Genomic DNA, 14,090 nt, shown 5'->3' with positions numbered 1-14,090 from the left:
CCCCCTTTTCATCTCTAGTTGTGTTAATTTGAATATTCTCCCTCAGCCTTTTAGTTAATTTGGCTAAGAGTTTATCAATCTTAATGACTTTTTTTTCAAAGAACCAATTCTTTGTTTCATTGATTCTTTGTATTATTTGTTGTGACTTTTTATTTTATTGATTTCAGTTTGATTATTTCTTGTCCTCTAGTCTTTTTGAGCATTATTTCTTCCTTTTGTTTTAGAGCTTTCATGTATGCTGTTAACTAATAGGAGATCTCTCTACTTGTTTTTTGAAGGCACTCAGTGCTATGAGCTTGTCTCTTAGCACCACTTTCAGTGTGTCCCATACATTTGAGTATGTTGTGCATTCACTTTTATTCAGTTCTAAAACGGTTCTAGTTTCTTAATTTTTTCCTTAACCCATTCTTCACTCACTAGTGTATTGTCCCTTTTCCAAGAAGCTTCTGTAGTTTCTGTTGTTGACATTCATCTTTAATCTGTGGCAGTCAGATAGACTGTAGAGGGTTATTCCAGTGTTCTTATATCTGTTGAGGCTTTTTGTATCCAAGTATGCTGTCAGTATTGGAAAGTTCCATGAGCTGCTGGGAAGGTGTACCCTTTTGTGTGGGTGAAATGTTCTGTGTATATGTTAGGTTCATTTAGTTTAAGATGTCAGTTAGCTCCAACATGTCTCTGGTTTTGCCGAGTGGCAAGAGTCAGGTATTGCAATCACTGTGTGTGGGTCAATATGTGATTTTAGCTGTAGTCATATTTCTTTTATGAACTTGGGTGCCCTTGTGTTTGGTGCATAGATGATTAGACTTGCAGTATCCTCTTGGTGATTTTTTTTTATTTGTGTATGTAGTGTCCTTTCCTATTTCTTCTGATTAGTTTTGAAGTCTGTTTTGTCAGACATTAAAATGGCTATACCAGCTTGTTTCTTGAGTCCATTTTCTTTAAATATCTTTTTCCATCTGTTAAGCTTCAAACCCAGAACAAATAGCTGAGGTACCTATTTAACATATCAGAGTGGACCTGACTGCCAGGTTCTCCTAGCATGCCTTAGTCCCTACCTGTTACAGAGTATAGATAGCATAGATAGTCCTCTACCCTAAACTCTCCAGCCCAGAGGCTGGGCTGTCCTTGCCCCGGGGCTCTTCACTGTGTAATCTGGACATTCTGGTTACCCACTCCTTTTGATCACTGTATAATCTGGACATTCTGGTTACTCACCCCGTTTGACCTTTGGCCTCCTAGCTGCTGCACCTGGTTCTCCTCACTCCCCTCTTTCTTCCCCGCTGTCTCTCCCACGTATCTATAATAAAGTTTTTTCTCCCCTCATACTTAGAAGCAGTCATGTCTTTTCCCTTCCTTTTTATTTCCTTTTTTTTTTTTTTTTTAATTCAGTGAAAGTAAACAGTATTGGCTCTGGACCCCCAAGACCAAATTCTCAGCACAAAGGAGATTTGTTTGCCTAGGGGGACAGAGGGCAGGGATAAGACACAAAGACAGGAGGCAGAGGACAACGGAGAAGAGGAAGGGAACAAGGGAGATCAGAAAGGGGTATTTGTCCTGGGGACTCAGGCGCACTGACAAAGGACAAACTCTGGATAAAGAGCTTTAGGAGTGTAATCTAAGGGTTTTTAGCAAGGCAGAGAGAATGGGGGGAAGGGCAAGGCCTGCCAGAGCCAAGCTCACCATACTCAAGTTGGTGAGAGTCCTTTCAATGGAGAATGGCTATATTCCCAGAACTTGGGAGGCTGAGGCAGGAGAATCTTGAATGCAAGGCTAAGCTGAGTGGTATAGTGAATTCTAGGACAGGCTAGTCTACTTAGAAAGTCCTGCGTCAGATCCAGCAGACATCAGTCAAACCCTAGGACTACATCATTTCATTCTGAGCTGCTGGTGCCATTTATCTAAGTACTTGATTTGTTCGAACATTCTGCCTTCATCATCGCTGCCTCATTGTTGACTGACAAAATTATTTCCCAAATGGCATTTCTAATTCTAACTCAGAAATTTGAGGTTCAGTCTATAGGAGGATGAAAAGCAAGTTACAGGGGCAAAGGAGAGGGTGTTTGTGGCTTGGGAGAACTTTGTTAGAGAAAGGGCTGAAGAGGAAGATGGACATCTATGAACCAGGCTATCATTGGTCCTGAGAGGTTTGGGTACCAGGAGGAGAAAGTTCACAGGGAAACTGATTCTTGATAGTTGAGGCCTATATGAGCATTTATGTAGATGAACATCAAGGCTTTGGTAAATAGGATCTCTCTGAAGCTGAGATGGTAACTGTTAGTAAACAAAGAATTAAAACGGCAAGGGAAGAGAAAACTAGGACTTATGAACCTTCCCAGGGCATACAACTTTTAAAACAGGTCTATTGAAACTTTAAGATGAAAGTAGAAGGCTGGAGAATGACTTAGTAGGTAAAGAGCTTGCCACTCAAGAATGAGGACCCGAGTTCAAATCCCCCAAACCCTTATAAGGTTGAACACAATAGTGTATGTCTATAATCCCAGCTTGGGGGGGGGGTGAGATAGGAGAATCCTCAGTAGCCTGCTGGCCAGCTAACCTAATAATCACAGCAGGGAACAGGAGGCCCTGTCTCAGACAGAGTGAAAAGCAAGGACCAGTGTATGAAGTTGTCCTCTAAACTCCACACACACTTTGTGGCACATATACATCTGCCTTCCTGCACATACATGCACATACCATAAACATACAGAAAGATTTTTAAAAAAGAAAAAGAAGTTGTGTCTTATGATTTCTCATTTGCTAGAATTTGTGTAATAATGAATTGTAAAGGATCTAGGATTCATTGTCTTTGACTTAAGAAAAGTTAGAAAAATTTTTATTTGCATCAACGAAAATATTATCTTGATAAGAGAATGAGACATTTGTTTATTATTCTAGAATCTACAAATGGATGAAACAATCACATTATGACTGTAGGTGAAATATCATGGTATATGTAGAATACTACTCAAGAGTGTATAATAAAAAGTACTTGGGATAATTATGGGACTTCAGTTCTCCCTTAATCTTAGTTTTCAGTAGAATTATATGTTAAAGTACTTAATAGTCTATTTATGTTAAATGTAGAAAATCAGAGATAACTTTGCTTGCTCTTCATTGATTACTACCAAATTTTTGGTGCTTGTGAAAGTAGTTTATGGAAATGAGTTAATTTATTGTGTTACTGACTTAACAGCAGTATTTCCTTACTGAGTCACTGAGTCTAACTTGCATCCTCCTGTTTTCCAGCTCGGCTCATCCTCCTCTGTGCCTTTTACATCCATTTTCTCTCAGCTGTTTATGACAGTCGTGGTGCCTCTCATCATTGGACAGGTAAGGGCCCTGCCTAGCTGGTCTTTCCTGGACAGATTACACTGTGAATTCTTAGGTCAAGTCAGGGCAGGTGAGGGAATACTATGAAAAAAGAGGAATAAAAGTGCATCCTGTAAGTTCTTAATCCATATTAATCCACCTCACAGTTGGTTTTCTACATAAGAATCTGATACAGACTCCAGCTGTATCTGAGAATCTCCCTTAAACAACAGAGGCAGGTGGATCTCTGTGAGTTCAAGGCCAGCCTGGTCTACAGAGAGTTCCAGGATAGGCTCCAAAGCTACACAGAGAAACCCTGTCTTAAGAAAACAAAGCAAAACCAACAGGCACTCTTCTATAGTGCTTCCTAAGACAGTGCTAGAAACTCATTTATGAGCATACATATGTAAAACGGTCTGCTCTAGTTGTTAATTTGGGGTTTAAGTTATGGGAAGCCACACAGCCATGGATACCAGAGTTTCACAAAGAAATGAATGTGGTAGGTCTTAGAGAAAGGGTATGCAAGGATGCCACATGTTCACAAGACTGTAAGAGCAACTAGACCCTACATTTATTTCTCCCCGTCATTTGCTGGGTGGCCTTGGTCAAGTCATTTAATCTTCCTAGCTCCCAGTCACAATTTATTAAATGTTATAATTACAGTACCTCTGAAAGTATTAATGTAAGGGTTAAATGAAATATTGATGGGTGTAAAGTTCTTGGAGTATCATTTGACACACTCAAACACTTCAGCTCTGGTCATTATCAAGATTGCCTGTGTGTACTGGACAGGTAGCCACCCTTTCAAATATCATCCATACATATGCTATCCATACAGACAGTACTGAGTACCACTAAGACTCAGTACTGTCTTAGTGGAGTCCTAGGGTAAGGGGTTCTGAGACAGGGTCTGCAGGAAGAGTATAAGAGTGATGGAAGCAAGGTAGGGAGAGTGACTTCCCAGCAAAGGCTCCCACTGCTCCCGTGCAGAGCTCTGGGGCTGATCCAACCCCTCAGAGAAAAGACATAGTTAGTCTTCATACTTTCCCACAGTCATTTCATCTAGCCTCACTCACTCCTAGGGAAGGTGTAGCAAACAGAACAGCTATTTCTATGTAGATCACCATAGCATCAACTGCACAGACACTATTTACATTAATTTTACACTCGGAAAATAGGCCAAAATTAGCATAATTGGGGTGATTTAAAAGCAATCAACGATTACCATTTAATTAACTACAAAATAACATTTGAAAAATACACTCCCATGCCTATCACATAGTGAGGGCTCTAAATAAATACACAATACACCCTGCTGCCTTGGTAGCCTTTGCCCTATTTATTTCTTACCCTACTCACCAGGGCCTTTCTCTCTCGGTTTCTGCTTATCCCTTCTGATGGTATGTCCTTGGCCCCCCTCGCATCCCAGCTTGTCACTCACTTGATTCAGTGCAGCCCACCTCTCCTTTGACGAGTGTGAGTCCCCTTAGCCGCATCACTGCAGCCCAGTGTTCCCTTCCTGTCTCCGCCCCTCTCATGATGTCTGGAAGCCATGTTTGTTTTGATTCCCATTGCAGCTGCAGGTACCCAGTAAGTGTACGCACAGTGAATGAATGGAAAGAAAACAAGATTGTTTGCATACGGTGTGCACTTTGTCTTGTTGTGGCACAAGCACGTCTACCTGCCCCAGGTCTCCATTGTGAACAGCATCAGTGTGCATTCATGTCCCCCATCATGGAAATACCTATGTTAATGATAAATACTTGGCTTAACACATATGGACAAAGCCACTCATGCCCACATAATTCAGTTTTTAAACATACTATCTACCATTTGTGTAAAGGATCTCTACCCAGAGAGGAATATGAGTTGTTAGATTGCTCATCCTATGTGAGCCTAAAGTAAAACATTGAGTAAAGACAGTCAAAACATAGTATGAGTAGCTTTTTTTTTTTTTTTAAAAAAAAAAAATAAGATTTCTTTTACAGTGTATTCTGATCACCATCTCCCCTCCCTCATCTCCTCCCAGATCTTCCCTGCCACCCACCCATCCAACTCTATACCCAAACAGGGCAATAAAAACAAACAAACCAGAATAAAACAAAGCAAACAGAGAAAAGAAAGAAGACACGTGCATGCATGCACACTCGCACGCACGCACACACACACACACACACAGACACAAAATAAGAAACCACAGTAGATAACCAAAAGACAAGTAAGGTTTTAGAAAAAAAAATTGCCTAAATAAAGCATTATGAGACAAAACATCTCCAAAAATACTGTTGGGTTGTCCATCTACTTCTGGGCATAGGGCCTTTGTAAATTGACCCTCTATTGGGGAAAACTAATTTTTCCTTTGCGAGGGGTTGTCAGCTGGAAATAACTTTTGGGTTAAGGGTGAGAGCTTGTATCCTCTCCTCTTCTCAGCACTGGTACCCCATCTGGCTTTGACATATACAGTATGGGTAGCTTTTTATTACCTCTTCTTATTATACCACAGTTCCTTTGGCTTTACGTGATAAGGGAACCTGCACACTTGAGTCTTCCTGCCCCTCTCTTGTATTCCAATCTTAGTAGTGGACACTTACCAGAACTGCACTGTTCCTGCTCCTCGTGTCCTCCCTACATTCAGGAAGTCACTAATGCCACCCTTTCTCGAGGTCTTTCCCAGCTATGTGTCTGCAACACCATCCAGTGTGGGAGAGGGCAGCATACCTAGTCATCTCTCGTCCAAGTCATCACCGCTCCCGAAAGTCCTCCAGTTCCCACCCAGGTCTCTCTGCTGAGGGTGCTCCCCGTGGTGCTCCCTGTCATTTCCTTCGCCCACACAGTTTGTAACTTCACAGTTTGGTTCACCCTGCCCCTGCATGCTCTGTTCTACCACACCCTTTCTTACAGGCTCCTCCCTGCTGCAGCTCCACTGCAGTCTCCCCCACTATGCCGTGGCCTGTCCACACTCCCCTGGCCTACACTCGGTTCCAGTTCACCCATGGTGTGCTCAGCATGCACTTACCAAGCGATGGTCGTGTGTGGTAAACCAGAAGCAGAGACTAGTCCTTCCTAAGGTTTTCTGTCTCCTGGTTACATCTTCATTTGCTGAGTGTGCCAGTCAGCCTGAGTGGTGGGCTCCATAGGCTGTTGCTCCCAGGTATATTCAGTAGCATGTTCAGTAGTAGAGTTTAAGCTATACAAAAAGATGGACAGAGAAAACTTCAAACATATCCACAGTGGGCCCAGCACTCATTTTCCATTTGTTCAGGGTTATACTTTTAGGTCTATATGTAGTAGCTACTGGATAACAGTGACTACTTCTTTCCCAGAAATCACCTGCCAAACATGCCTTGAAAACAAAATTAAGTGCAGTTGTCCTTCAAGATCTAAGAGGATTGGTTCCAGTGTCCCTACAGACAAAATCTAGGGGTGTTCAAATGTTTGTGCATGGCACATACACATCCTCTACAGATTATTTATAATACCTAATCAATACAGTTCAGATGTTGTGTGGTTAGTTTAAAGAATAATCAGGAGGACAAGCCTGCACAGATTCAGCCTGGAAGCACGTTTTTTCAAATCCTTTTAATTTACAAGCCCACAGGCTCAGAGGGCCAACTCTAGGGCTATAACAAAAGAGGGGGTGAGTAAAACAGTGCATTGCATTAGTTGAGCACTGCCCCATGGAGAGTGATCTGATCCCTGAGAACTACAGAGAGGACCAGGGTGTCTGGAACAGGCTAGCAGCCTTGGCCACCTGCTCCTGTGACTACCTCTCACAGTCAGCCCTGTCGTGCAGGCTGCATCAAGGATGAGGATGCCATACGCCCAATAGTGCTCATCTTAGAGCATCGGAGGCATGGGTATGTGCTAGCTACCACAGTGTTCTGACAGGAGGAAATACAGTGTTTTAAGGAAGGGCATCCTTTCCTAGTGCACAGGAGAGAGCTTTGGAACCAGCAGCAGGCTTGTGTGACTGGGGATCTGTCTGGGGCAGCTCACTCCTTAGGCGCTTCCCCTCTGACCAGCTTACAGCCCACAGTCTAGCCTTGAAGATACTCTTTCACTGCCTCCTTCCCCCCACTGTCCTCTTTCTTTATGATATTTTCACAAAAGCCCAGTCCCTGTTTGCAAATGACCTAGTCTGTGTGTGCATCTGGCTGCTCAGATCCCAGGGCCCATCACTGTCTTCATTCCCTGGCAGAACTCCATGTTCTCCGCTCAGTCCTGCTCTGTTTACACATTTCAGCAGCGCTCTGTGTCTAGTGCAACAGTTACATAGTCCCATCGTGCTTCAAATTCAAAGCATCAAATTTAAAACATCAGATGAAACTCTTCTATGTAATCCTAGCCCATGTAAGGTCTCCCCCCCCCCACTCTTTCTCTCTCTTTCTCTCTCATTTTTCAAGGCAGGGTTTCTTGTGTAGCCCTGTCCTGGAACTTGCTTTGTAGACCAGGCTGGCCTTGAAGTGACAGAAATCCACCTGCCTCTGCCTCCAAGTGCTGGGATTAAAGGTGTGTGCCACCACCGCCTAGCTCATTTTCTTCTCTTGATTTTCCCCCAGCCTCCATTTCAGGTCCTGTGTTTTTCCCTGACAACCCACCCTGATCTTTACACCTGCTGTTTCTCCAGCACCCTGCCCTCCCTTCTCTGCAGCCTTTGTCCTGGTCCTTGCATTTTGCCTGGAGGGTCATGTTACATTTCACACACACACACACACACACACACACACACACACACACACACACACACACACACACACACACGGGGGCGGGGGGGGGGGAGACTCTCCCTCAGCTTCTTGCACTGGCTGCTCCTGTTGTGGTCACCATCAAGTCATCTGGTTTCAACTTCTCAATACCTTTCCTTTCCCACTTCTTGCCTCATGGTTTTCTTTTCCTTCAGATCCCCAAAAGAGGGGGGCATGTCTGCCTAGTTTGCCTTAGGTTGCTCTGTGACCCACTCACAACCTTTGAGGACCTGGTGGGAAGAGCTTGTGTGTACTCATCCAGAGGAAACAGATGCCAGGCAAAGTCTAGTTTGCCAATTGTATGGAAAGGACCAAATTACAAATGTAAACATTCCCACAAGCTGTTACATGTATCTTTTAAAATATAATATCTCTCATTATCTCTTAAACAAAGTGAATTGGGGTGAGAAGAAAAGAGTAAGCATGAGAACTGAGTAAACTTTCCTAGCCTTTTACTCTTTGTTTGGATGTTTGTTTGTTTGTTTGTTTGTTTTACAAATTTTCTTCCTAGTCCCCCCACCATCAACCTTTCCTCCTTTGTTTTTCTTTAGATACAGCAGCCTCCCGTGGATATCAGCCAACCACAGTATATCAAATACAGTGAGACTAGGCACCTCCTCCTCTCCCATTAAGGCTGGATATGGCAATCCGGTAGGAGGAAAGGGTCCCAAAGCAGGCAACAGAGTCAGAGACAGCCCCTGCTATCACTGTTAGGAGTCTCACATGAAGACCAAGCTACACGACTGTCACGTATTTGCAGAGGGCTTAGGTCAGTCTCATGGTGGCTCCGTTCAGTCTCTGTGAGCCCAGGTTAGTTGATTCTGTGGGTTTTCTTTGCTGTCCTTGACTCCTCTGGCTCTAATCCCTCCCCCCTTCACAGAGTTCCTAAGTTCTGCCTAATGTTTGGCTGTGGATCTGCTTCCATTCCCCTCTGTTGCTTTGTGAAGCATCTCTGAAGAGAGCTTGGCAAGGCACCAACCTATGAGTATAGCACCGTATCATTATGAATCATTTCTTTGACTTTTTTTTCCCAGTCATGTTTGGTTCTATTCTAGGCCTCTGGTGTATAATGCCTCTGGGTTCTGGCCCTTGGTGGTGAGCACCCTCTGGAGGGTATGGGGCTCCAGCTGCACCGGTCATCAGTTGGTCTTAGTAATACAATGTCAGAATTCAACTTTTGATTTTGTTCCTGGGGTGAATTTGGTTCTCTGTCTTTTCTCCAAGCAGTATTCCCTTTTGGTTGAGGTCACCATCCTTGCTCAAAAGTTTGGGATGCTTGCTGTAGTCTTCTAGGACTTCCTGCTGTGCACAGGACTCTGGGGTTTTCTGTAGAAACTATTGTGCCCAGACTCTGAACCCCCCAAACCACCGAGACCAGATCCAATGCAAAAGCAAGGAGTTAACTTGGGTTCTCTGTCCATTTGACATAGCAGGTGAAGTAGGAAGGACCCCGAGGAACAGTGGAGCAGGGCATATATTGGGGGTAGAGCAAGGGAAGGGGGATGGAGGGTCTGCTAGTTGCACAGTAACAGTCTCGGAATTGGTGCACATCTGGGCTGGGGGAATCTGTCCTGTGTTGATTGGTCAGCTGCTACTGCAAGAAAGGTTGCTACCCCTAGAGGTCATCCAAGGGCCATTGCTACCTACTATACTCGACTTTTATCAGTAATCTGGGCAAGGTTGGGCAAGGTTAGGGACTCAGTGCATCCTGCTGAGTCAGGGGCCTGCATCTTGCTGGGTCTTTTCTGCAGCCTGTCATGGCTGCTGAAGCAAGGGGCTAGGGAGGGTCTGGGCCCTTCAGAAACAAGGACCAGGGTTTGTACCATGACACTGGGATAAGTCTTTCCCAGTTGGTTAGGAGATGTCTGTTTCTGCCAGCTCTTGATGAAGGACTGTTTGTGCCATTGCAGTGTTTTTCTTCCTTCTTGACAAGCCATGCTCTAAGTGCAAGTGACAGATGCTTCTTTTATGCGTCATATTTAAGGGTGATTTATGAATAAACATTAATGAAACTGAAGTTCTACCACCTTCCATTATTTTCTACCACCCTGGTTATTTTTCAGAGTAGCACACTGCAGCCCACCTTTTCTCTGTATGAACTAACAAAGGCAAATCTATACATTAGCATGCATTTTCATCTTTCCACTCAGGATTTACCTCACAGTCTCAAGTTGGCAGTTCCTGTTAAATGGCATTTAGCTTAAGCTGCATTTAGGGTTACTAATTCTCTGCCAGTCTGCACATATGACACTGAATTGGGTCTGAAAGCTCTCAATTTTTCTTTTGCTTCATGCAGTTGTGGTGTGCTGGTATATTGTCCTGTGGGATGGGATATGCTGTTAAATAGACAGACACTTACCAACCCAGAGCCAGATTTGAGACAGGGTCACTCACCACACACAGGCTGTTTCTAAAGCATTTCCATTCACTCAGTGACTCAGTCTTTATTACAACTGTTGTCACAGCCCTTTCACAGAGGAACCACAGGGAAGTTAAGGAATTTACCGAAGAAGTCCAAGGGAGGAGTGGAGCCAGGATTCAAGGTTATGCATAACATGGCTCCAGTCTGTTTACCTGAAATGGGGGTGTCTCAGCCAGTAGAGAGTGTATCCTTCCTACTCACATGTGACGAGCTTTTACAGTTTATGTAGGCTGTGTGGGTGCTCTGCGCCTCTGTCATTGACTGCATCCCCAGCAAGATGTCTGTAACAGCATTGTGAGAATGGAATGAAGGAATTTTCCCAACCTGATGCTTGTTACCACTTTTAGATGGGTTACTGCTAATGGATGTTTATTATTCTGGTTTATTATTTATTTATACTTTTTGAAAGTATGCTAATATTATTTCTTAATATAATCAATATTTAATAAAACATTTTAAGAGGAACATGTTACAGATATTGGCTTTAATACAACCTGCCTTACAATATCCATTCAACAGGGTGTTAATAAAGAGAATAAAGAGACAGACCTCTTTATGGAAAGAATGAATTCACTACAATAGAAGGTGACGACTAAAATCCTGAAACCACCATGAAGAGAAACACATTTTAAAACTCAGGCTTAACATGAACAATTATCCATCAAGTATTCTCACTCCAAACTCAATTTATAAATGTAAAGACAGAGTAGAAAGAAAAAGCAGGGAAATATATTGACCAAAAAGATTAAGAAAACCAAAATGATGAATATTGCCCTTCAGAGTTATCTTGTCATACCAACATTTTTTACCTAAGATATGTCGCTTTTACTGGTTTCCCATTTAAAGTCATATTACAATTGATAACAGAGCTTATTGGAAATGCACTCAAGTTTAATTTTCCCATAGCCTTGCCTGCTACCTAATTTAAAATAACAAAAATCAAAATATTAAAGATGAGATAATAAAATGAAAGCCTTCCTATGGGAGATTCACACACACACCTTCTCTACAGGGAAAAGCAAATAAGCTAATGAGGATTTGTCGCTTAATTTTTAATGCCTAAGTTTCTCTGAGCACTGGGGACAATGAATTTAATATAAGTTCTAAACAGAGATACACCTGTCCACCTTACCTGGATGCCTCTTCCCACCTCATTTTGAGTGTCTCTCTTCCTGAGAATTCTCTTGTGGTACAGTCTCAGGATGCAGTGATCTCTCCAGCCACTCTTTGGTTCCTGTAGGCTTTCTAAAACTGTTGATAAGGCAACAGTCTAGAGAACTTTTAGATGGCACAAATTCTTAAGAAACAGAGAGTTACTATAACAAAAGTTTGCTAAACCGAGGGATGGAGGTTTCGGAGTGTGTGGCCAGACCACGTCTGTGAGGCAGCCAGCATCTCATCACTCACAGCTTTTCCGGCCACACACAGCAGCAGCTCTGGGAGCTGGATGTTAACACAATGATAGGATCCTGGAGCTGGAAAGATGTAGAATGCTTGCCTGGGGAAACATGGCCAGATAACACAGTGACACTAGAAACTGAACTGTGATCTGTTCCCCTCAGAGTTGTCCCTGCTCTGGGGGTTCAGCTGTAGTTGTTTCCATCAAGATTAAGTATCTGGCTTTGACCCATGGATGTGTCTAGGCTAGGAGGATTCTGACTCAGGAGTCCTTATTTCTTGCCAGATTGAAAGCAACCTACACTACCACAAGACCAAGTGCCTTGTAATGAAGTTTTGAAAAGACTATTAGGTTAACTAAATCAGATTACTGCTCATAATGTTGATTGATGATTAGAGATAATGCCCTGGCTTTAAGGTGGCTTTGACTTCCAGGCTCTACCCCATTCATTTTTATTTGCTTATTTTGTCGGGGGTAGTGGGTGGGGGGATGATGGTGAGAGAGGTGGACATACTTACTTTGGGTTTTGGGATCATACATTCTAGTATGTTACAGAGAGGGGACTTGTAGGTTTTTTAACTATTCTTTATTAAAGTAAGAGGAACTGTTGTCACAGATGCCATTTATTTGTACTTATTTTTAAAGTAGCTTGATTATTAGAATTTGGAAGGCATACCTGACATATAGTATATTATTAAATGACCTCAATGAAGTCCTTTGGTAGCCTTCTTATGGCCACTTATGGTGTCATGTTTGTACAAGAGCCATCTCTCTACCCATGACACCTCACACAGTATCCTATACACTAGTGGGTAACACTGGGCAACAGACCTGCTCTTATCTTCACACAGCGCATTTTCAACACTAAGAAAATAAATGAACACCAATAAATAAAAAGTTTCAGAGCTCTCCTTCCCCATCAGTATTTTAGTGAGCCAGTTACTACTTTTATACAAGGTCTGCTTAAAAGCCATCCTAACTACTGCTGATCAGTCTAACTCTCTTTCCCCTTCTCTCCCACAACATGCAAGCCTGAAGGTTGTGTTTCTGCACCTGTTACCAAGTGATGAGCTTTCTGTCGAGACTATTACCTATTTACAGTCAGATTTACTCACTCCTTAAGCTGAGGGAAGCAGGTCCAGCAGTCATCGCCAAAGGTCCAGTCGAGAGTGCAGGACCCTGTGTTAGTCTCCATGGGGACAACTTCCGGCCAAAGCCTGAAGCCGCAGATAGAACTGAACCCAATTTAGACTTTATTGTGCACACATAAATCACACATACATATGATGAAATTTAATTTATAAGTTAGGTCCAGTAAAAGATTAACTATAGCCATAATAAAATAGAATTATAACTATAAACTATAATGAAATTTATTCACAATTTGTGAATTTCTTATTTCTTGAATTTCCACTTACCATATTCAAGGTGAACTTGCCTACAGGTGCTTGTAACTTCAGGAAACACAACCATGACTGTAGCTTTCTTTCTAATATGTGTAAGGCTGTGCTCCATTGCAAATTTTGCCTTTTTAATGACATGGTGGTTGCTAGTAGAACCCTTGTACCTTTCAGTAGTTCCCTGACTCATTACTGCTAATGGATCCCCGGTCTGTTGTGAAATTTCACATTCAGTTATTTAGGATAGCAAGTGAATCAAGATCTAAAGTTTCTCCACTCCCATCTGGATGGTGGGACTTGGACCACTTCCTTCAGAAGTGAGAGGATGCTTGAAGCTGAGTGCCCGGCTTTCATTCCCAAGCAAACAGTCTCACCAGCATTCAGACTGTCCTGATTCTAAATATCTGAGTTGGTCTTAAAATAAGAAGATGCTTCATTTTAAGTTTTTATTTCACCAGTGCTTTTGTGGAAAAGTTAGGACAGGTTTATTCATTTTTAAGTATTAATTTTAGGATTCTAAAAGCGTACAAATGGCATTTGTCTTTGGATTCACAAAAAAACTCTAGATATGCAGATGTGAATTATTTAAACTCCCACAACACATGCACTTTTGCTTCTCAAGCATGAGTTATAATTTAATTAAAAACTTCTGGTGCATTGGTCGTGTTTTAAATATTAATATGTTCCATGGATCACTTTCGATTATCTACTGTCTTGAAATTCTTGAAGATGTCAGATTTTTAAGATTCCCAAAGTCGCACTTGGAATTGTCTGTTGAGGCAAAGGGGACTGTGATAATTACACACATCCATTAA

The 14,090-nt window shown here is 42.5% G+C and overlaps 2 protein-coding genes across 4 annotated transcripts in view; one reads left to right on the top strand and one right to left on the bottom strand.

The window, feature by feature from the left end:
- The window catches only part of Lsm6 (LSM6 homolog, U6 small nuclear RNA and mRNA degradation associated), a 355,072-nt gene that overhangs the window by 243,928 nt on the left and 97,054 nt on the right, over positions 1-14,090 (bottom strand). The gene's annotated exons all lie outside the window — the stretch shown is intronic.
- Positions 1-14,090, top strand: part of Slc10a7 (solute carrier family 10 member 7) — a 219,627-nt gene that overhangs the window by 167,949 nt on the left and 37,588 nt on the right. For both annotated transcript variants that reach the window (XM_051205885.1, XM_051205884.1), the window contains exon 7: positions 3,247-3,330. In XM_051205885.1, coding sequence (XP_051061842.1) covers positions 3,247-3,330 — 84 coding nt within the window. The remainder of the gene's footprint in view (positions 1-3,246; positions 3,331-14,090) is intronic.

Source organism: Phodopus roborovskii, unplaced genomic scaffold, assembly GCF_943737965.1.
Source record: "Phodopus roborovskii unplaced genomic scaffold, PHOROB, whole genome shotgun sequence".
NCBI lineage: Eukaryota > Metazoa > Chordata > Mammalia > Rodentia > Cricetidae > Phodopus > Phodopus roborovskii.
Note: the sequence above shows the minus strand (reverse complement) of the source record. Positions and strands in the feature narration are given on the sequence as shown.